The 24,217-nt window shown below is 41.4% G+C and overlaps 1 protein-coding gene across 9 annotated transcripts in view; it reads left to right on the forward strand.

Moving 5' to 3' along the window:
* The window catches only part of LOC132989553 (C-myc promoter-binding protein-like), a 77,038-nt gene that overhangs the window by 23,217 nt on the left and 29,604 nt on the right, over window positions 1–24,217 (forward strand). For 5 of the 9 annotated variants that reach the window (XM_061057443.1, XM_061057613.1, XM_061057784.1 and 2 more), the window contains exons 4-13: window positions 853–922; window positions 2,712–2,881; window positions 6,536–6,828; window positions 7,164–7,230; window positions 7,493–7,551; window positions 8,672–8,816; window positions 9,723–9,898; window positions 10,370–10,470; window positions 13,648–13,863; window positions 19,813–19,958. In XM_061057443.1, coding sequence (XP_060913426.1) covers window positions 853–922; window positions 2,712–2,881; window positions 6,536–6,828; window positions 7,164–7,230; window positions 7,493–7,551; window positions 8,672–8,816; window positions 9,723–9,898; window positions 10,370–10,470; window positions 13,648–13,863; window positions 19,813–19,958 — 1,443 coding nt within the window. Of the gene's footprint in view, window positions 1–852; window positions 923–2,711; window positions 2,882–6,535; window positions 6,829–7,163; window positions 7,231–7,492; window positions 7,552–8,671; window positions 8,817–9,722; window positions 9,899–10,369; window positions 10,471–13,647; window positions 13,864–19,812; window positions 19,959–20,298; window positions 20,338–24,217 lie in introns of all 9 variants that reach the window. The other 4 variants (XM_061057279.1, XM_061057526.1, XM_061057698.1 and 1 more) reach the window with 1 other exon arrangement.

Below are 24,217 nucleotides of genomic sequence, written 5' to 3' on the forward strand. Positions count from 1 at the left end.
AGCCCTCTCTTCTGTCTAATGTAAGAAAAAGCAATGTTAACATTTTCCAAAGTGCATGTTATTTTCACCCAATCATGTAGAGACATCTTTGACATTTTTCCTTTGAGTTGCAGAAGATTCTCTAATAATGAAGATTTGAGACTCTACTTTTTAAGTATTGCATTGACAATATGTATTGTTTGAGATACGATGCGATGAAATACACTTTATTGTCCTTTTGGGGTAAGTTTCTCTTGGACTCAAAGTGCTGCCAAACTTTCAGCTGCTTCCACTCGAATCAATAAATAAAAAACAATAGATAAACAAATCCACATGTGAACAGAAAGACACAAACTAATGCAAAACAACACAACAGTTTTGAGATCAAAGCCAAGACAAATCATGGAAATCATATTGCTGTAACACAAAAAAGAAATGAACTCAGATTTCCAGACTTTAAACATTTAAAGTCCATGCAAAATAGAAAACTTTGAAGAATTGCCAATACTTTACAAATGTCTTAATTAGGAGTATAAATCAGTAATTAAACACCAAGCTTAAGATGACTATTTAAGTGAGATTCTCGGTTTAACGTTTCAGATTCTGTTGTTTGTTCTGCAGCAAGTTGAGCAAAAACTTAATGTTCAGATTATGTTTTGTCATAAGTTGTCAGAGTGTAACATTTTTTTAGTTAAAAAATTATGAAGCTGACTTTTTTTATGATGTCAGAGTTTCAGTTTGGAGTACAGTTTTATCCAGCCGTGTTGTATTTTCACTTTTGAAAAAGTAGTATTTAACTCTGTGATCTTTGAATAATGCATGCTGTTTCTTTTCCCATCATGCTAACTTTCCTCACTCTGGTCCTGTTTTCAGTGGGGCTCCTCGGTCTACCTGTGTTACAAGAAGTCTGTGGCCAAAACCAACATGATCGCCTACAAAGCAGGTAAGGCGTCCTCATCCTGAAAACTACAGCTGCACAAAGATCCCAATACTGATGAGAACTTCCTGCTGCTGGCTGATAAGATTGAGATATCAAATGACCATGGTGGATGTAAATACTACACACAGTTTTCCCTCTAAATGTTTTTTTTTTCTCATTTGAGAAACCGTCCATTTTCAGACAGAGAGGATAACTGAAGATGTGTTTGAAAAGTCACATATAAGACATATTATAACAATGCAGCTATAGCCTGTTTTTCTGTTGCTTCAGCTGCGTGTAGTGTCTGGAGAGGGGAGGGTCTGCTGCAGACTGAACTGGCTGCATGAGGACATTCTGTCACAGTTGTTCTTGCAGACTCAGACTTGTTGAAGCACGTTGATGCCTCAGAATAAGAGCGTCTAGATAAGCCTCTGCACGCCAATATTCCTCTCCTTTAAAAGATTTAAATGGTCGTCGATATATTTAATGGTAATGTGAGTAATAATAATATACTTACATCCCATGAAATCCATCAGACTTTTCAGCACACTGACAGCAGACTGTCATTCTGTGATAACACTGTTGGCTCCGTCTGCTGCTTTTGGCCCGGCCTCAGACTGGCTGGCTCGAGCGTTTTCGTTGAGCATGTCTTGAATATGCAGCAGACTGTGAATGCAGAGATCCTATCTGTTTCTCACTAATGTTTTGCATGAGTCAGCCCACAGACTTGAAGTTTATTTTCAACGTTTCACGCCAGGAAGGTTCCAGCACGCTTCGAGCTCTAAGTTTTGGAAACAAGACATGTTTTGCAACATCTGACTTTATTTACACAGTCATGCAACAGCGTGATCCAGAATGAGCAAGCTAAGTCTGCTTTGTTGGTGGATATATGGTACTGGAAAAAAATACTAATACATGTGCACATGTGGCTGCAGAGCAACACTATTCCCACTGTGCACAAGACTGCTAGGAAGAAGAAGAGACGGGAGCCGCTTAAAATGATGCTTTCTTATTTCTTTAATTGGCATCATCAGTTCATAATTATATTATTAATATGAGATGACTCAACTTCATGTTTAGTGTTTGTACGTTACATCCCAAGAGAATTGTCAACAACTCTGCATCCTTGTTGAACTCGTTGACCCTGTAACAATCACTTTTACAGTTATTGTCTCGGTGCTCTTTCACACTCTATATCTGATTTCAGCTGATTCAGCAGTATTTGTCAGACAGATCAAATCAGCAGCTACATCTGATCAACAAATGGGAACATCTGGTAGATGAAGAAACAGATGTCTTCACATTTTTTGGCAAATTAATAAAAAAGAAAAGAAAAGCGTGAGATGTAATTCTTTTGTTTTTTTGATCAACAGTTTACCTTTGCAAACTCTTTTCTACAAGATGTTTTTTGTGCAGTTTGTGTGTGTAATCAATGCGTGCAGAACGGCGTCGTTAAAGCCAAAGTTAGATGCTGCAGAATGGAGCAAGAGATTGCACTGGATAAAATCACTACCTCATTGTTTCTTTTTTGTTTTCCCTGACAGTGATGAATGGCCCAAAGGCCTGATTACCTAGAACTGATTGCTTATTACAGAGCCCGGCTTTTTTTTAAGTGAATCCCTGGCTCGACGAAGTGGTACATCATCACTGTGATTATAATAATTTGAACTTGTTTTGTTTCATTTCTGACTTATTGGAAAGGTAGTTTTCGCATCTAAATCGGCTGTGAATTGATAATCACCGGGGAGAGATGGCAACATGCGGTTCTTTGAATCGAGTTCTCCGTTTGATTTTCTTTTTTATCCACTTGTAGGTTTATTCAGCAGATATCCGGAGGAGGACTACGAGTCTTTCCCCCTGCCGGAGTCCGTCCCTCTCTTCTGCCTTCCCATGGGGGCCACAATCGAGTGCTGGCCAGCTAACACCAAATACTCCCTCCCTGTTTTTTCCACCTTCGTCCTGACTGGAGCATCTGGAGAGAAGGTAAATGTGGAAATAGGTAGATTCTTATTTTCTACTTTCTCTCTTTCTCCCGCTCATCCACACGAGCAGGAAACACCTCAGTAGCAGCTTGAGGTGCGAAGGTGCCAGTGACTGTTAGACCTCAACAACGTACTGTAACTTTCACCCATACAGGTGACGCAGAAAACCACAGTACCCCACATGCCAGCAGAGGAAGTGGGTCACAATGCGTCTTCCTTTTGTTGGTTAAAAACGTTGTTACTTGACATCTAGTGTTTGCATTGTAAGGTTGGGCCTCCTCACATACAGCTACAGGATGTAGAAAATGCATATGGGGTCCTTGATGTGTCATTTTGCACAAACGACACATAGATTACATTCAGATTACAGTGTAAACATCTGTAAACGATATATACTCTGAGGCCTAGATGAGCTTTTAGCCCAGTTTTTTTTGCCAGCTGGATAACTGGGATTGAATTAGCGCTGGAACTAATAGCGCAATTGTCTGATTTGGACACAAACGGCTGTTACACCCCGAAAACAACCAATAAATCATGTGTCCAGAAAAAGGAGAGAAACGTCTCATTAATCCTGTAAAAACTCTGAACTATTCCCGTCATGAGGTCCGGGTGGAAAGTACCAATCAAATTCCTCTCTCTTGTGAACATTACCCTTACCGTGTACCAGCACAGGGGTTCCCAAACTTTTCATCCCGCGTCCCCCTCTGTCCCTGGAAGTGGTTAAAGCATGACGCTGCGCACAGCAGCACGCACTAATGGGCCTGTCCAAACACTGACATTAGAACAACACTAAAAAATACAGCAGCACTTAGACTAAAAAATAACATTTTTGTTTGTAATTTCAAGTAATTTCCAGTTTGTATTTGTTTTTGGAAGGCATCTTGCGACCCCTCTCTGGGAACCACTGCACTAGCACACACTCAAAGTGCTTCACTGTCACCAGAGCTTTTCCACGTCTACTGGAGGATGACAGAGGAGGCTCAGCCAAGATGACCGCTGCAAAGGTTACTTATAACCCGCTCACTCTGCTAAACCAGAATTACCAACCCTGCCTTTAACGACAAAAGAAACATGCAAAATGTGACAACACCACTCCCTATATGTTTGATTTCCTGCAGACTTAACGTCAGCTAAAGACAACACATTCATGGTTTTCAGAATCTAAACATGAGGCCCTGCTTCCTGCTGCGTTGGTCTGTGGGTTTTGGAAAGTGGTCCAGTTGGGATGACTCTCATGTTGACACGTATTAGTGAATTATGTGGTGAAACACAATCCTGATTGAATACAAATAACATCCAAAGCCTGTTGATGTTTAGATGGCAGCGGTTCTGCAGAACAAGGCCAGCGAGGGGTCAGCAGGGATCACTGGAGCCAAACCCTCCGTGCTCTGCTGCTGCTGAGTCAAGCCTGTGTGTACTGTGTGTGTGTGTGTGTGTGTGTGTGTGTGTGTTTGGATGGCCTGCAGGAGACTCTGCTTTAGGATATTTGTTGAGAACAGTGTGTGTGTGTGTGTGCTGAAAGAGTTCACTGTTTCCTCTCTTATTTTTATGTCTGCGTGGTTTTCGTTGTTGAACATGTGCGTTATCTGCAGCATATGATGGCCAAAACAGGAGTTCCCAAACTTTGCCATGCCAAGGAACCCCATATAGCATTAACCTCAGACCAGGACCCCCTCTTGCAACATTTCTTAAATTCCTTGGACATTACGATGGAAAAAAAACATCAACCTTGAGACCAAGAACTAAAGCCATACTACTAATCTAAAAATACAGATTACAATTTATTTGTCACAAATAATGTTTTTTTCTTTCCTCCAAGTTTCTGAGACCCCCCCTAGCACTCTTTGGCGACCTCTCTGGGTCTGAACCCCCACTTTGAAAAACACTGGGCTAAAACACTAACCCAGAATGAGCCACAATTATTCAGTCTGTATATCAAACAGACGTTAATGATAGGCAGATATGAAACTACGATGCCATGCCAGATACGAGGCCCGTCTGTGAACGCAGCATACAGACACACACACACACACACACACACACACACACACACACACACACACACACACACACACACACACACACACACACTCATCAGCAAACAAGGTCTTGGGTAACATCTGTCCCTTTTTGGGGAAAATGTTACAAACTGAGGCACACAGGCGGACACCGTCAGCCAGCAGATAGGCCAGTTAGCTTTGATGTGTGTGAATTGTGAAACTCACATTTCCAGTAAGCAGAGGGGATTTTATTTGTCTTAATGCCGACGCTGTTCCAGCCGGCTGTTTGTTTGTTCGGCCCCCGGTTGGCACTCGTGATTCTGATGTTCAACAACAGTTAAACAAAGTACTCCGTGCTTACTTTATTTCTGTGCCTATTGATTTTTTCATTCATTTAAGAGGGCGGGGGATGATTTAGAGCACTGCAGAAAGGTTTCTAAACAGTCTGCTCCTTTTCATTATTAGTTGGCTCGCTCATCTGTTTGGCTTTTTCTCCTGGAAGTTATTGTTAATTATGACAAGAGGTTTAATTTACACTTGGAGTGGGAGAGATAGTCCAAATGTCGACTGTAAATATGGGACATTTTTAGATATTTAGATATTTTGGATTGTCTCTGTGTCTTTAGTTATATTGGTTTGTTTTACTCGTACCTGTTAGAGTGATTTAAATCAATGATGTTCCTCATTACTGCCAATTTCCACATACTCCGGTCCGTCTGCGCTGCTCCAGTCCATGCTCCTGTTTCCACAGTTTGCGGCGCGGACCGTCTCAAGAGCGTGCCAGCAGCGACGCTCTGCTCTGCTCTGTTTTCAAATACGCTGCAAGTCTGTTTTGGACTGAGCTCGCTGCAATACGCCTCGAGCTGGACAAAATTAGATCGAGCCGGACAGGAAGTCAGACAAGGAAACTCACAGAGCGTGTGGTGAATTTCAAAATAAAACACAATAAACGGACACAGGATAATTTTTTCATCACTTTATCAACATTACGTCCAAAACAGGCACCAAATGAACAACTAAGCAACCTCAGGATGACAAAGCAACGTCTTATTGCTAGTTTTTCCTCTTTATTCCTGCGTGATCTTGTAGTTCCCCTGTGACGGAGCAAAACCCTGTCGCTGACGGACTTTGTGGAATTTGGCAGGTAGAAGAACAGTTTGGTCTGTTAGGATATCTATGTGTACAAATAATGCTTTGGATAATAAAAAAGGCCAAATAAAGCTGAATTAGTTTTGATTAGCAGATACAATTCTTAGTCAATCAACAGAACAGAACAAAAAAACAACCCAATCATTTTGATAATTAATCAATTATTTCTGTTTTTCATTAGTGCTAAAAAGTTGCCAAATTCTGCTGTTGAAATGTGAATATTTTCTATAATTGTGGGTTGAATGTCACTTGGCAGATTAGATAATAAAGAGTATAAATGTTCTTAGCAGCTCTGAGAAGTCTAGCACAATACAGTTTTTATTACTGCTCATTAAGACGGTTAAGACAAAAGGACTTTCTGCATTTCTCAGACCTTGAGGTTACCACTCGATGGACAGAAGGAGGGGATGAATGTTGTGTAGCAGGAGACTCCGCTGACGTAAAGAAGCACGACACGATGCATCTGCAGATCTTGACCCGTGTTTCCAACATGTTCTTTGCTTCAGGTGTACGGTGCTGCGATTCAGTTCTATGAGCCTTACCCACTGGAGTGTCTGACTGATCAGCAGTCCTCCCAGCTGGGTCTCTTGAGCCCGGAACCAAACAGGCCGCCCGCCTCCAAGACTACGCCACCCGCCTCTAACAGCGCCGCCAACAGCCCTGCTACTCCACGCTCTGTCTACACCAACAAGTGCATCTGTCTGCTCTCCCACTGGCCCTTCTTTGACGCTTTCCGCAAGTTCCTCACATTCCTCTATCGCTACTCCATCTCAGGCCCTCACGCCCTGCCCATCGAGAAGTGAGTTCTCTTCTTTTAATATCTTTATCTTGACCGATGTTATTCTCTAAGTCTTTGAAATCTTCATTCACTGAAGTGGTATCAACCGTTGGGATGATTGTTGTTTTTGTGTTTTGGTCGTCAGTATCACGGTTCTCCCCCTGGAGAGTCAAGTTGTTTTTGATTGGATGTTCACCTGACCTGACCAGAGGATTCATACTCTCATGTTTTTCTGCTGCTACTGCTAACTCTCACTCCTGCACAAGGGGGTTTCTGTGACAGATTATTCAGCTGCCAAATGCTGTATTATTTCTGGCCTCACATCCCCTAATTCTTCTTCCTCTTCTTCTTCCCAGGCACATCTCTCATTTTATGCACAAAGTTCCCTTCCCTTCCTCCCAGAGGCCTCGCATCCTGGTTCAGGTACGTTTAGTTTTGAAGCGTAAAAACCCTCCTGCGGTGTCTGCTGCACATAGTTCATGTTGGAAAAACTGGGTACTTATCATTTTTTTGCAGACTGCGGTGTTGTTTTCAGAAGTTGTTTAGGATTGCCTGGGGCTGCAGTAGTTTGAGTCCTCCATTATGGATGAATATTTAAATGTTTCAGTGAAGGCATTTTGAGTTCGGCTGTTTTTTTTTGTTTGTTTTTTTCTAATCTCACTTCAACTTTCCACCTTTACTACAGCTCTCCCCTCACGACAGCTTGATGCTCAGCCAGCCGGTGTCTTCTCCTCTACCGCTCAGGTGAGAACAGCTGCACACAAGTGTTTCTATAGATACACATCCTACTAATTGAACCCTGAGTGCACTTTATGGATTTGCAGATCACCATGTGTCTGTTCAGATTTGAGGTCTTCACAGGTCATTACTGTGGGTCCTGCATCTGTTTGAGCATCATGTGTTCACACCTAAGTGGATTTGACACTATCTGTTGATCACCTGTGGTGTAACTGCTTTGAAGATAAAAATAAAGATCAGATTACTGGAGCAAAAGAAGGTGAAAGAAGACATGAATAGATTTGCAGAGGCAGCGACAAACTTAGAGGTGGCAGAGCGAGAAAGATGGAAACCGAAGCTAAAAGGAAATTAATATAAAGGAGTTCCAACCAAGGGGCGTTCGTCCTTCATGCAAATTGTAAAACCAAGACTTTAAAAAAGTAAGCTCTGATTAGTTAGTTTATGGTGGACTTTAAGAGTTAACAGTGGCTCACATTGCAGCAACAAAACAAGCGACAATAGAAATTAGCAAAATAAGAGTACAACTTGTAGGCAGGGTAGGAAAAGTATTTTGTATTTGACTTGATGAACAGCTGCACATCGGCATGTTTTCATTTCAATTTTAACGATTTGAGTTTGCCCATTTAGTTTACACTGAGAGGAAGTCACAGTTCAGGATACAAACACACACAGACAACAGAGCACATGCAAACTCCACGCACCGACATCAGTTGCAGAGGATGACAAATCAGACTTTCATCTTGTTGGTGATCAAATATATATTGGTTATTTTTCAATATGGAGAGGCAGCAATACAATTACACAAGTTCTAAAAGCTAAACAAGGCAAACGACCCCCACAGCCCCAGTCCAGACAAAAGAGATAGATAAAGATAAAGAGATGTCAGGCACCTACAAGTAACTACAGAGACAGAAAAATCCCATAACAAATCTGGACATAAACAAAATCCATTTAAGCAAACACGAGTTGATGGGATTATTCTGATTTCCTCCTTCATCCATGATGATAACATTTTATGTCTGAAGCAGAAATGTGCTCAGGGGCTGGAGGAAGTTGTAAATATTTATGAAAGATTTATAATAATCTTTGTCTGAATCTAACTTTGCACATTTGTGTTTTTCTCCAGTGGTGGAAGATTTTCCACGCTGCTCCAGAACCTCGGAGCAGAAAATGCTGTCACGTTGTTGGTGTTTGCTGTCACAGAACACAAGATCCTGATCCACTCGTTGCGGCCTGCGGTGCTGACCAGCGTCACTGAAGCTCTGGTGTCTGTAAGTCGCTGTCTTTAAGGTCATTTTCAGTCTAAATAGAAAATGGAGTAAATTCAGAATGAGTCAAAAGTATCAACCTTATTTTAATGTCGAGCCGTTTATAAGAATATATTTAAGATAATATTGGATTAAATGACTTCATGTAGCCATGGTTACAACTGTCGCCTAACAGCTAGAAGGTTCCTGTTTTGAATCCCAGTTTGGCCATGAATTCAGTTAATTTCAGTAGGAAATTTAGATTTTTTTTTTTTCATCCTGAATGGATCAAATCATCTCAAATTCAGCCAACTTTTAATTTGAAGGCAGCTCGGACAGTAACTGTTTTAGTGGCAGACGCAGGGGGCGTTGAAACGTGAGTCCTTTTCACTAAAATGAATTTGCCTGAAGTGATTTCTGTGCTCCAGGACTTTCTTTTGATCCTGCTTGAAAGAAGGAGTCCGCTGAATTATAATTTGAATGTCTAAGGTTCTTCTCTGAGAGCACCCACCTCCGTTTGCGGTGCGGCTGAAGCACAAGAGTTTCCTCATTCTTTACTGATTTAGGTTCAAGCAGCTAGTCTTTTTTTACGGTATGATCAGGGTTGTGACACGTCTCCTTTCAAACATTATTATGTCGATGTCCTGGTCTTCATGCTGAGATCCTCTACTTTGAGTTTGGAATTATATGTTTCTTTCTTTCTACATTTCATTTAATGTTTTTTTTAATAATGTCTAACATGCCTCGAATCGTCACTGCATCAACTTTAGTGGGAAGGCAATACAAGTTGTTGACCGAATTTCTTCTTCAATGAATTACCTTTTTATCATCAGGAAAAATGACGACTGTCGGCGTAAATGTGCTACTGGAGAATATGATTACCTTTCTTTACACTCATCTGACTCTATCTGACTTCCTGTCATTCCTCAGATGATTTTCCCGTTCCACTGGCCATGCCCGTACATCCCTCTGTGCCCGCTGGCGTTAGCCGACGTCTTGAGCGCCCCCTGTCCGTTCATCGTCGGAGTGGACTCCCGCTACTTTGATCTTTACGACCCCCCACCTGATGTGAGCTGTGTGGACCTGGACACAAACACCATCTTCCAGTGAGCACAAAACCCCCCAAAAAGCACAGAACCCTTCCAATCTAACTTTTGCAGAATTTGATCTTTCTTCACTCTGTCGGATAAATATTGTATGGCGTGTGTGTGTGTGGTCAGTGAACCACACATATCCTGTGCAGCACTTCAACCTAAGAGCTCCACATTGTTTCCTTTGTTAGTCTTTTTTCTTAAACCACATTACTGCCAGGCCATGCGTTCTTACTTTAGAGACCTGGCGCCCGGGTGGAAATGGTTATTTTTGTAGTGTCAGACTCATTTTAAAAAAAGAACAGAATGCATTTTTGTGGTGTTTCAGGTATGGTTAGAATATTTCCTCAAATCATTTCTGGGCTCAATTAAGCGACCAGGCCGTGTCAGGGTGGTCCTAACCCCCCCCTGGCCCGGCTGCTGTCCATGTTGGTTTTGGCCTCTCTGAGCCTCTCCAGAGCTCACGGTGTGTTTCTGCTTTTCTAGCAATGAAGATAAGCGAGCCCTCACATGGAAGATCCTGCCAAAGAAAGCCTGTAAAAACCTCATGAATGTGCTGAGCAGTCTCTACCAGCAGCTGGTTGACGGTGAGTACTGAGCTGCTGAATAAAGTACAACAAAGTATTTTTAAAAAATGTGTTAAGTTTGTTTTTGTTTCATGTTCAGACCTGCATGTACGATGCATTACATTCTTGACCATTAAGTGCTTTTATTAACTTGTTAAATAGTTGGAGCTGTCGCTTTCTGACAAACTGAAGTTCATTCACATCTGCACAATGAAATGAAAAATTATTGAAGTTATAATGTTGGAAATGTTTGGTTGCGGCTGAATGTTTTTTTTTTTTTTAAGATTGTTTGGTAATGAACTCAAAAAAAAGTCACATCATCATGATCTTAAGTTGATTTTTTTTCAGTGAAGATGACGAATTATTCAAAAACTAACATTTCCTCTGACTATGATTTATATTACAGTCATTATAAGTGTTAAGAAACAAACTATGTTTCAATGTTTGATAATGGTCAGCTATAGTTTGAGCAAATTCAAAATTCACTGTTATTTGTTTGAAACCAAACATTGGTGCTGTGTCACCTAAACTGTTGGTGTTGCTTCTTTTCCCACAAAATTTCAGCTTTTTCTGCCTTTTATTGTTTTAAATGTACATTTTTGGGGGCTTTTTTTCCCCTTCATTTAGAGATAGGACGGTGGATAGAGTCAGAAACCTGGGAGAGAGAGAGTGTGGGAAATGCCATGTCAGAGGTGAGCTGAAGGTCGTACTCGAACTCAGGCCGCCAGCCTGGTGGACAATAGGGTCCTAGTACATGGAGGCGTGACCTAACTGCTAGGCCGTCAGCACCCTGTATCCATCACCTCTGTCGGTTTCAGGTAGTCAGGCGATCTAAACACCAACCACAAGGCTACCGGCGCTCCCTCTGCCCTTTATTCTAATCAAAAATGCAAGCTTATTTGTTGCTGATTAAGGTCCTCAAAGAGTTCGTTATACTTCATTCATCATATTTTATTTTGGACTCTATTGTCTTCTGATTATTCCCCATTCACTCTGTAATGTTCTCCTGTCTATTTAGCTAATTGAAAGCCCGCAGTAATCCAGTTTATATCATAACAGTTTCCTAATTACCCCTCTAGCCGTCTCTTTTGCTCATTGTTTTGTTGTCAACTCTCCCCGCTACTCGTGGAGGCTCTCCTTGGAACCTGCCGTTTATTGAGCTGTAGAAATGGAATAAATGGATTTTCTGATTCAGTGAAGTTGAAAATCTTCCCATTTTCTGCCAGAAGTGCTGAATATTGATGTGACCACCCCGAGGTTTGAGTCGAGACGTCGAAGCCCGATGGCTGTTTGGAAACTTGGATATCAACTTGTGTTTATTTTTCCTGATTATGTAACGTCTAATCCTCGTTTGCAATACCAATACTTTAAAGTGATACTGAAGGCAGTGCAGTGGTGTGAGACTTCTACTGCATATCTTATAATCACCTTAAATGTCTTCATCAAAATGCAAAATGTGAAACTTTAAAGGCGGCGGCCTCAGTTTGAAGTTGTGATTCAAACTTCATGTTCTAATGAACACAGATTTAAATTCAAGTTGCAGCGACAGATGCTGATATCATTTGCAGGACTGCAGCTTTGATCAGCCCTTCAAAAATTTAAGTCTGTCACTGACTTTGTGAGTGCATGATTAAGTTTTGCACAAAGTTGTTTGAAATAGTGCTTTCACACTTGCACAAAACTCCTGAAGTTTTCTGGGTGAGCTGCATGTTTGAATCTGAATTTTCACTCAGACTTTATCCGGGATGTTTCTCCTGCAGGCCTCCTAGTATGTTTTCTGCAGAAAGTCAGAGTGAGCTGATGTGAGAACGCAGCAGGATATAAAAAGGAGAATTCGAGTGGTGACATTTGTTCCCTGCGATCGGTGCACAACCATAGATTGTATGACAGTCTCAATCTCCATGCGCGTCATTAAACGGCTGCTTAAAGTTTTCGGTTCTCCAGTTTGTTCTCCTCCGCTCTTTTGTCGATGTTGTGATTCTGTGAAACGACACAGAGTTGTTATGCGGACTCTTTTGCCACCTCCGCGTCGTTCTATTTACGTCGTGTTTTGCCTCAAGAGACCCTCGGCCTCCCATCAGACAGGGAAAGTCTCCCCGCTATGAGGTGCATGTGTGAACGGCGAGATCAGGAGGATTTCAGGGTGGAGTCCTTCTGAATTTCTCAAGACATTTTCAGGACTGTATGTGTGAGAAAAGCTAAAGCTGGAGATTCCTCATGTGTCACTTTGTCAATATGAAAGTGTTTGTACTTTAACTCCAGATGGATGAGAACCCAAAGAGCCTTTTTTGCCTGCATCGTGGGTTTGCTCCTCCTTTGGACTATTGGACAATCAGCTCACTTAACGGGGTTGGAAATGAACTTTTTCGCCTACCTTCCACTGTGACTGGTTGATTCAAAAATCACTCGTTTTTTTTTTAACGTCCACTTTATTTTAAGCGACTGCAAAATGTTAAATATTATAATCAAGGTTTACAGTATTCAAGCACAAGGCTGTTAAAGAAAATACTGACATTAGGAGGAAGCGGGGCTCTGGGAGCATGCAAGACCACCTGTCTCTGCTCGAAGTCGGAGCGGAGGATGCAGCTCAATTTACGTTGTTTCCTGTCCCAGATCACTCTGATACATTACTTTTATTTACCGGCCGCGGTGGTGACGGGTGCTTTAACCAACCCTGTTGCTAAAACTGCTTTTTCTTCAGCTAGTTAAAGAAACCAGCGGGACCCGAAGCTTAGAATGCATACTTTGTACTTAATGTGCTGCAGTATAATGTTGCATCACAGTAAATCATGTGTGCTCATGACGACATCTCTTAGATTCGTCTGAATATTATAAAATCAAAACAACATAAAACCTTTTCTGGAAGAAGTGTAGAGAATGGTTACACGTTTGAGCACAGCATCGAGCAGAGCAGCTCTCGATGTGCAGAGAGTCCCGAGGTAGAGTGTGCAGCTAAAGCAAACTGATATCATATCTGACAGGACAATCAATACAGGGTTGTTAGCCAGAGATTTTAAATAAAACACGACAAGCTGAAATAATCATTTATCAGAAACATCACAGACGGGTTCAAAAATAAGCCGATACCTCTAACTGTGACTAACTGTGTAACCGTTTGGTCACAATATTTCACTTTTACTGCACAGCGTACAGCCATATGCTCGCTTATAACTGGTGCTGTGTCTCCTCTGTGTTCAGGTCAGTGCCGGCCTGATGGGCTGCTGGAGCTGAACATGAGTGACAGCTCGGAGCTGAGCTGTGGAAAAAGCCTCCACACGCTGGAGCTGGAGATCCAGGAAGCCTTCCTGCGCTTCATGGCAGCCATTTTGAAAGGATACCGTTCATTCCTGCGACCGATCACCCAGGCACCCTCCGAGAAAGCCACGGACGCCAGCTCGCTCTTCGACTTGCAAGGTACGAGAATGGATGTCACTCTGACCTCTTGGAGAGAAAATACTAAAAGTTTTTGTCAGATTGTCAGAGCCGAACGGTCAGGTCAGAGTCACACAGGAAACATGAATCCAGCTGTTTTAGTCCCCAGCAGCCTCCTCAAACTCCTCACACATGAACCAAAACAAGACAACTTTTCACAACAGTGTCTCGAGCCAAATTCTTCTCTGAAAGAAATGTATCCGGACAACGATTCCCACCGACATGTTTACTCAGTCACAGATGGTTGAAGCTTAAAATCGTTAATCTGAACGTTGACTGTTGTGTGTGAGACGAGGAAGTCCAACAGCAACTCGTGACAGAGATAAACATGTAATGAGCCTTTGGTAGAATTATTGCTTTACTGGGCTTTCTGGTAAATAAACAGAAAGAAACACATAATCACTGCAGAGATCGTTTTCAGAGAATGGACAAGTCAACAAGCATGATTTAAAAACCTTTTTAAGTATTCATTTAAATAGAATGTAATCAGAGGAAGCTTTGCAAACCAATAATGGATAATCAGCACCTGTATCCGATGGGACTTAAAGCTATTTGTTGGCACTTACTGGTGTTGTTTCCTTCGTTCTAGTGTTACTGTACTTACTCTCAGATGTTCATCACTTTGGACAAAAACATCTGCTAAATGAAATGTAAAATTGTAAGATAGAAAAAAAAAAGCTCCTAAAAGGATCTTGAGTTAAGTTTTTTTGTTACATTATTATTGCCAACATCAAGACGATAGACTCTACCACTGAGCCACAGCCGCGCCCACGCCATGCTTTTTAGTCTTTTTTTTTTTTTTACAAACATCTGTCCTGTGTCATGTGCAGTCAGTTCCATTGATCATATATCAGTCCAAGTTTTATGAACCAGGAACCAGAATGTTTTTCAAACAGCTGACGAGGGGTTGATTTTAAAAAGTGAAATGATGAAGAGGGGGAAATCGAGACAACTGAGATTAGCTGTTTCAAATGAGCACGAAAAACTCCTGAAAACGGAAACATTTCCCTCCCCGACGTGTGTGAACACAGCAGCAAATATTCTGGGAAATTCAAAACGAGCTGTGATGACGTTTATTTCCCAGCATGTGACTGGTGCAATCTCCTTGCACGCGATGAAGCTTCCTCGTGTTTTCTGTTTGCCAGTGTGCTCTCTTCCACTCTGCTGTTGATACGATGAATATGTCAAACTGACTCGGAGATATTGAATCTCCAGAAAAACAGCGAAGGAGAGGGGCAGGATCATAAATATAGCAAACATCGGATTCTAGCCTGCAAGCTAGTTTGTATGTCCTGCACTCAAAAGGTATTTTTCTTAAGGCAAAATAAAGTTGATAAAATGTTCTTGAATGCAAATTAAGAAAATATCCATATAATTTAGAAAAAAAACTTTTTCCTGGCAGTGATAAGTTTGATAACAAAGCATCCTTTTTTATTATAATGGAGGGAGATACTCTCATATGTGGGACAATGAATGAAACACAAACTAAATAATACAAACAAAAAAAACATCAATGTTTATTTAGGTTTAATGGAAACTTCAAAAAGATGATCGCAGCAGACACTATGGAGTCATGAAACAGATTTGAAACAGAAGGCTGGTACAGCAGACTGTCATCCAAAAAAGTTTAGTTTCACTTCTTCATGATTATTCAGCTTGAAGCCAGTTTGACTCGTGCTTGTAACAGTGCATGATTACCACTAATGCATCTATGAATATATAAACTAATAATGTTAGTGCGCCTTCCCCTCTACAGCTGGCCGTCCTCAAAAACAGATGGTGTTGTTTAAAACATGAGTCTTCATAAGTGTCCATCGCTGCCTCAGAATAAACACACACACACACATAAACGCACGCTGTTTGGGTTAGGAAGGCCGTGGTTTTTGAAGGAGCTGAGGTCTGAGGTTCACGGCTGTTTGCAGACTGAAGGGTACGCGGAGGCTCGAGCGTGGCCTCTGGACCGGAGCCCATGAAAGCTGGTTGGCAATCACATCTGAAATGAGTTAAGCTGAAATCATGGCCGCTCTTCTGGGGGAGGCGCTGCAGCCAAGGTCGTGTCCAGAGTGTCATATGATATAGCTGCAGTACATCATGATGTGATGTAACAGCTCGTGCATCATGTGTGTGAACCCCTGAGTGTCTACACAGCCATTATCCAAAACCAAGAAAAATTAGACTCTTAATGTGACCACAGGGAATATCATTTTTATGTTTCCCTGCTGCTCTCTAAAAAAAAAAAAATCACCCTTTCCTCTCCATTAAAAGATTATAATTCTTTTAGTCTAATATCTGTGACTTCACCAGAATGTCAGGCAGATTACGTCTGAATTCCTTTTTTCCTCTGAGACTTTGAAAGCAGATGATAAACAAACACACACAGATATTAAAGGCAGGGTTGGTAATTTTCTCCAGAAACACTTTTTTAAGATTCTGGTTGAACTTGTCTTTAGGTCCTGACAGAAATGAATAATTCATGTGCTCTGAAAAAGGAATGAAGAAAACCTGTCATCTGTAGCCGTTGTAATCCTGTAAAAACTTTGACCAATGTCTGCCACGAGGTACCAATCTGATGAACCAATCACGCCTCCCTGCTTGTTCTCAAACCGTTGCGTGCACTGGCCCAAACTCAACAATGTGAGTTTACTTACCGCCGAATGAGACATGAGACGACGTAGTTTCTACACAATGCAAGCGATGAGCTGAGGTCCGCTTCTGGACCAACGAAGCTCATGCATGTAAGTGAGGGGGCGTGGCTTTTGAGGGAGCACAGAGGGGAGGGGGCGGGTGCAGACGGAGCACTGAGGGAATGCTACTTTAGAAATCCTGCTAGTTTTCAAAAATTACCAACCCTGCCTTTAAAGGCTTTTGCTTTAAACACTCTGCATTGGTTTGGTTTTCAACGATCAATCTTTGTGTTATTAGCTGCTGTTTGGTAACGCTTGATATTTTTAAACCTTGGATGTTTACATTTCAACACTCACTTTGGCATACATACTGGCTTAAAGGTTCAGTTTCAAAGTCCAATCTGTTTCTGCTCACAAAATCATTTTACCCTCAAGAGTGCTGCAGCAGCATCTGAACAGAGAGGGCTGATTTACCAAACTCAGAAGAGCTGTGCTGTATTACACAGCAGGCCTGTGCTCGGAAAATCCATATGGCAATACATGTATTTGCAAGGAACACATGACGGTATATCGATGTTACAGAATCAATATGGCTTCAAAGCTGTGATGACAGTTGACCCGTGGTGCAGTTCACAATAACACCATAGCCATCACTATGGGATTAAAATATTTTAATGTATTTCTATTAGGGCTGGGAATCTTTGGTTGTCTCAGGATTCGATTAGATTTTGGTTTCGATTTCGATACTTGGCATCACTATTCGATTCAGAATCTATTTTTGATTCTGTATTCATGATTCAAAGTCTGTTTTTGAATTAGTACATACTTCAGGATCTACTCCAGTCGTCTGTGAGACTGACTGAATGTCTTGCTGCTCTATTTGTCATTCTACTGAGTTAAAGAGCTAGCATTAGCACTTAGCAGGGAGTGACTAATCAGCCAAAAAAAAAAAGATTTTCGGAAGTTATGAATCGATTTAAGATCTCACAAGATAAGAATCTCGATTTTTACACCAAACTATTTTTTTCCTCACCTCTAGTTTTAAGTTGTAGGATCCTTAATATGCCTCTGCTGTTATTCTCAACAATAAAGAACGGCTGTTGTAGTGAATTCTGTGTAGGACGTGGTCATTATCCAAAATCAATGTACATCACAATATGTATCGTATCGTGGGGTTGTGGGAAATACCCAGCCCTATGACACAGTCACTTCCTGTTGGCCGTCTGCTGTATGAGTCCCAACCACAGCTACAGTGTGCTTCTGTGGGGGAAACATTGATTGATGTAAACCGCTTCTTGATTCATCAGCAGAAGCATGAAACAACCTGCGGCGGTAATTCTACTTTGACTGGACCCGTAAATCTGAGTTGAACTAAATAATGGATTTACCGAGCAGAGTCTTGATCAGGGTTGATTGACGCTCAGCTCGCTCAGCTCGCTCAGGACAGTGTTGGGTATTTCTCGGCTTCAGGACGTGTTTGTCTCATTTCAAGTCAGTGTTTGGCTTCAGCTTCTACACCGTGAGCCAGTGGTCATCCATCTGGCTGTCAGTCTCCCGACAGCCGTGACTTATAAGTCAGTTAACCTGCTTTCAGCATCTATTAAGGAAGATATTCACCACCTTGGTGGACAAATAGGCCATTAGGGTTAATAACAATGTGTTTGCTTACATTATCCAAACAAAGACAGATGGATGTTATATACATTAAACCCTCTGAGGGGGTAATAGATTTCCTTAACACAAAATCACACACACTTGGAAAATGTCGGTGAATTGCCCTTGAGGATGATCGCTTCTTTTCACAGAGATAAAGTTATTAATACACTTGCCGCTCTGTGTGAAATAATCTGATTCACTCCTTTCATTAGACGAGAAAATACATCCCAACAAGTGTAGGAATAAAAAACACATTCTATGGGCGGCTGTAGCTCAGTGGGAGAGTCACTTCTCTCTAAACTGGAGAGTACATTTAACCCCACTTTACACAGCAGCCTCTGCCACCAGTGTGTGAATGTGTACATGTGACCTGCAGTGTAAGAGCGCTTTGAGTAGTCAGAAGACGAGAAAAGCGCTTTACAAGCTCAAGTCCATTTACCATTTGCTGTTCCATTTTCAATTAATACTGTTTTACATTATTTCAGTTGACAAAACAGAGCTGAATACTTGTAGACTTCAGTAAATATAATGTGAAGACATCTTGAAAATCAGATAAGCTGCTCCACGTTTGAATCTTATTCCTCTTAAGCTGGCCCTCACCTTCGACTGTGGCCTGATTGATCATTACAGAGAAATGCTGCCCCAGATACTTTCAAAAACATTTCTCTTTTGTCATGTTACGGCCTCCTCAACAGGAACAATTTGATCAATGCTCACAAACAAAGGAGACCAGAACATACAGGACGCCACACAGACATAACGTTTTTGACCCTGAGCTTTAATTGCCTGTAAATAACCGCACCAGAAATAATCAAAGGTAAATAATGAAAGGAATGAAACAAAAGGGACTGGAGACCAAAAAGAAAGGAAGATGGGAAGACGCTGAGCCAACCTCACAATTAGGACTGGTAATCTTTAGGTCTCTCACGAATCGATTGAGAATCTATTTTCGATTCAAAAGGATTCTGTATTCATGATTCAAAGTCTATTTTTGAATTAATACATACTTCAGGATCTACTCCAGTCGTCTGTGAGACTGACTGAATTTCTTGCTGCTCCATTTGTCATTCTACAGAGTTAAAGAGCTAGCATTAGCACTTAGCAAGGAGGGACTGATTAGCCCCAAAAAAAATTTTTTTTTGGAAGTTATGAATCTATTTGAAATCTCAGAGAAGATAATAATTTTTTCCCCCACCTCTACTCGCAATGGGCCGTCGCTCTCTGCACCTCCCTTTAAAACTACATGAAAAGAAAAAGACTTACCTACAGAGAACAAAAAAGAGCAAAAATAGGACTACTGCGTATCTCCAGCACAAACTGAAACACCCAACAATCTAAACATGCATGAGCACTGAAAGTCAATACCTGATTGGCTAAAAGGAGAAGAAAACACAGGAGAGCAAAGAGCTCCTCACCTTCTGCCCAGAGAGTGTGGAAGGTTGTTTAAAGGTGTATTTCTACATCTGTTCATTTCAGTTGCACTGCTGCAGGGCTGAAAGAACAGCATTTTCTCTTTTTCATGCACACACTGTAAACGAGTAAAATAAACTGAATCTTCAATCTGGTAAAAAATACAAATTGTGCCCATAAATACCCAGACATAACGATCGTTTGAACTAGCTAACCAAACCACTTTTTTATTTGTCCTCAGGTTTCTTGAAGAGCCGCGACCGCTCACACCAGAAGTTTTACTCCCTGATGACCAAAACTCAGATGTTCATCCGCTTTATTGAGGAGTGCTCCTTCGTCAGCGACAAGGACGCCAGTCTGGCCTTCTTCGACGACTGTGTGGACAAGGTAACTTTGCTTCTTCATCAAATGGAACAAATACCATGTAGATATTTTTTAATTCATGTTGGTGCAGTGGATATAAACTTCCCAAACAACAAATGTAAAAACATGAAAAGTTTTACCCTTTCCTCTTGGGCCATTTCTGTTCGTTCGACATTTCTCCGTCTTTTGAAGTTGTTCTATTTTTGTCGCCCGGCCTCTTTGTGCTCCACTTAACTCAGAATTATACGTTTTTACCGTCCTGCGTTGCTTCACTTTTCTTCAGCAGACTCGCTCCTCCTCTCTCTGATTCCCATTTCCTGAGTGTTTCTTTCTCTTTCCCTTTTCTTCACCTGTTCGTGAGCAGCTCTACAATTCAGAACGGAGTTCAGACAAAGCAGGCAAGGTGAGTTGGACTCCTCTCTGAGCATGGTGCATCGTTTCTGATAAAAACTAAACCAAACTGTAATGGCATGTGAGAATTTTTAGCATCATCAAAACTCTAACATGAAACCAAAAATATGTAAAATGTTGGTTATAGTAAACTTTATCCAGGGGAAACTGTAGTGCCCAGTTTGTGCATGTTTTACGTCTTGAACCTTGGTGTTGTTTTCGACCAACATTTGAACTTTGACAAGTTCACATATTATGTAAACTACACTTCACCATGTTTCTCTAACACTAATATGTGTCTCTAGTCCGTCTACAAACCCCCCAATTATGAGAAAAGTCCATCCTCTCCGTCTTTTGCCTGCTCCACTTTTCAGAAAATGTATGCTCAAACAGGCCGTTTGGAGATTTTCCCTTCATGACATCACAAAGGGCAGTAACCCCTCCCCCAGGTGGGTGACACTCCCACAGCTAGGTGTTTGTTCTGCCCTCTGAGTCTGCCTTCTCAACATAAACAATAGGACATGGAGCGAGAAAGCCTGAGACACCCAAGCCCTTCCAGAGAGGGGGCGTGGTCAGAAACAGCTCATTTACATATTTAAAGGTAGAGACACAGAAACAGCCTGTTCTGAGCAGGGCTGAAATAGAGGGGTTTATAGACATGATCAAATACAGGATCAGAGTGGATTTAGAACAAGACACTTCACACACATGTTTTGGGGAGCTCTGAGACTTATTTAAACTTGTTGAAGAGGAGGAGAAGATGTGACTTTACGAAACATTTTGAATAACTCCTTTAATCCTTCCTTTCATGTTATTTCTCCTCCCACAGATCAGAATATAATTAAAATAAGTTCCCCTGATCCAACACTTGTATCTCCTTCCTTGAATCTTTCCATTTTTAATGAATATCAGAATATTCACTCTCCACATCTAATCTGCAGCATCAGCAGTTTGTCCTCCGATAGTGAAAGTACACGTTCATAGAAAGTCCAGGCACACAGTTTTCCGCACTCAATTTTTCATGACTTGGGCGAGTAAGGGCTTTTAGCGCTTCAGTGATTCCTGAAGCGCTAACTGAGCTTAGAGTTGTTGTTTTTCAAATCCCCTGAGCTCATTCCCTCCAGTGTGACAGTATGAAGAGCTTTGGCGAGGCTGTCAGTGTGTCTTCTGTGCTCAGCTGGGAGAGTTTAGAGTAGTTTGACCTCGCAGGCTCACAGCGTAGAGTTTCTCAATCACACTGTTTATGAGTTGAAGGTTACATTTTGTGTTTGCTCTCTTGAAGTCCATCGGACACTCGGCTCCCCGCTCGCGTCTGCGGGTCATTTGTAACAGACTCTGTAATAGACTTGGCTGTCCTTGGATTACCGGTGTGTGTGTGTGTGTGTGTGTGTGTGTGTGTGTGTGTGTGTGTGTGTGTGTGTGTGTGTGTGTGTGTGTGTGTGTGTGTGTGTGTGTGTGTGTGTGTGTGTGTGTGTGTGTGTGTGTGTGTGTGTGTGTGTGTGTGTGTGTGTGTGTGTGTGTGTGTGTGTGTGTGTTTGTGTTCTGGGTATAATTGAGACATAGTGGAAGTGAATCCAGAGGTCAGCATCTCCCCCCCTCGCTCCTAATGTTCTCGGACCTGAAGCAGGGGCGGCTCTCCTCGACCTCCCTTTGTGACAACTCCACGGGCGATTAAATCCTCCGGCTGCCTTTCTGCACTGTTTCTGTTTTACATGATCTACTCCCTGTGCGAGAAAGCACACTGCACCAATGAGGCCACACACACACACACACACACACACACACACACACCATGTACGGAAAGATAAGGTTCAAACGTATCGATCCCTGAGGGAAAGTAGTTCATGGCTGCAACAAAAGCAATTAAATCCAGCAGGGAAGAAAGACAAACGACTATCTTATCATGCAAATGAAATGTAATTACATCCATTTAAAACTATAACAATACAAACAGGAAGTGAACAATTTGAATAGAACAATGGTGTGATTTTTAAAGTGAGTCAAGACCATGAATACAAGGGCAAATCAGTCATTTTATAAGAGATATCCTTACCTTTATTTTTGATACTCGTGTCACTATATAAGGCCATTTCTTTATCAGTGTTCATGAGTTCACTGGCAAATGTCTCTGTACAGAAAGTCACACCTAAATTAAACTTACAGGGGGAGTTATGAAGATCATTGTCATGACATTAAAGTCATGAATGGAGATTTGGCTGTGCTGTATCTTGCATTTTAACATGAAAGCTAATCATTTTAAATAGGTCTTTGGTAGGGATGTAAAGATTAAACGTAAAATCGTGATAAATGGATTCAAAGGTGTCAAGATTCAAATTTTCACATCGCATTTTGGCTTTTTCTAGACATAAAATGAAAGAGGTGAGAAGATAACAGACGAGACAAAAACTTTGGTAAAATATTACAAGAAGACTACACAAATAGCACAACCAACATGATGCAGCATTTAATCCACACCACAACGAGAAGCTCCAATCACCTCCCCTTGTTGAGAGAAAACAAACATTAAAAGGCCAAATCACACTGACAAGCAAGTTTACAGCCCCTAAAGGAATGTTTTTCACTCATAGTTTGTCTTCAGTCTCACTTTGTAAAATAAATCTTGAGTGAATCGTTACATCCCTAGTCTTTTGAGGATTGACTCCCTTTTGGATCCAGGTTATGGTTTTCTGGCACAACTTCCCCAAAGGCTTGAGGAGGTCAAAAAAAGCTCCAGCAACACATATGAAGATCAACTTTAACGCTTTTAGGCTTGAGGGCTTCATTAGTGACCCTGATGAAGGCCACGAGTTGAAGTAATATCTTTACGACAAGTGTTTTTGACCTCTTCCCCTTTGGATGATCCAGCCTGAAGTAGCTGCACTTTGCAGTTTTTTTTGTACTATGCCTTTGGAGTTAGGTGTCATGAGCTTTGTAATTCCTTAGCTGGGATAGGTGAGGGCTTTAAAGGTTTGGGGAGTTTGTCAAAGTATTCCTTTAGTAGATGGTGTTTGTTTGAAGCAATCAAAAGGGACTCTGGTTATTTAAAAGTAAACATGAAATTCCAGCTGTTTACGGTATCAAATGGTTTGTGTTAATCTGTCAGACTGAATCTTGTCTTGTCTTCCACTCGGCCTCTTGGAAAGCTCAGCATGTGATCCGGAGAGAGGGGGTGTGTCTCTAGAGAGACAAACGAGATGTTCTTGCCTCAGCTGTCTGAGTATTGTTTTCTGTTGTCTGAGCCGACAGCAGACCTGCTCATCAGACAGATTTCTACAACAACATCATCACAGCTGTCTCGGGTCTCTGAGGAGCGACTGTGTGTGTTGGCTCACATTAAAAAGTCCTTGTTTCAAACAAATATGGATAAATAAGATAATATCTGTGATTTGTAGGATTGGAAAACTCTCACTTATTAAAATGCTAACGTCTGCAGTATATTGGAATTATTTTGAGAAGGTGGTTTTTAAATAATAGAAGAAAACAACTTAGAATAATAACTTTGTATCATTTGTGGTCCTTAAAACGATAATATAATTCAGGTGAACAGGTGACATCCTACTTCCCCTAATGACTGTAAATATCTACCACATATCATCATGAATGAGGTCACCTTAACTCAGAGTAGGTTGTCGCAAACAATAACCCACAAATGTAAGTATTTTTATTTAACCAGGAAAGAGCAGCAGCACAATTAACATAGTTTCAAACAAACAACGAGCAGCCACACATACGAATCCCTTTACATTATTAGACATTATAAGACAGTAATTGCAAATTTAGGCCGCATGTCAAGATCGTCCACAAACACATCAGGGAGAACATCTACAGACAGTTGCGTCCGCCTCCCAGTCCTTTGAGCGATGGGCAGTGGTAGAGGGACGACACAGTCCGAT

The sequence above is a fragment of the Labrus mixtus genome, chromosome 1 (assembly GCF_963584025.1).
Source record: "Labrus mixtus chromosome 1, fLabMix1.1, whole genome shotgun sequence".
Taxonomy (NCBI): domain Eukaryota; kingdom Metazoa; phylum Chordata; class Actinopteri; order Labriformes; family Labridae; genus Labrus; species Labrus mixtus.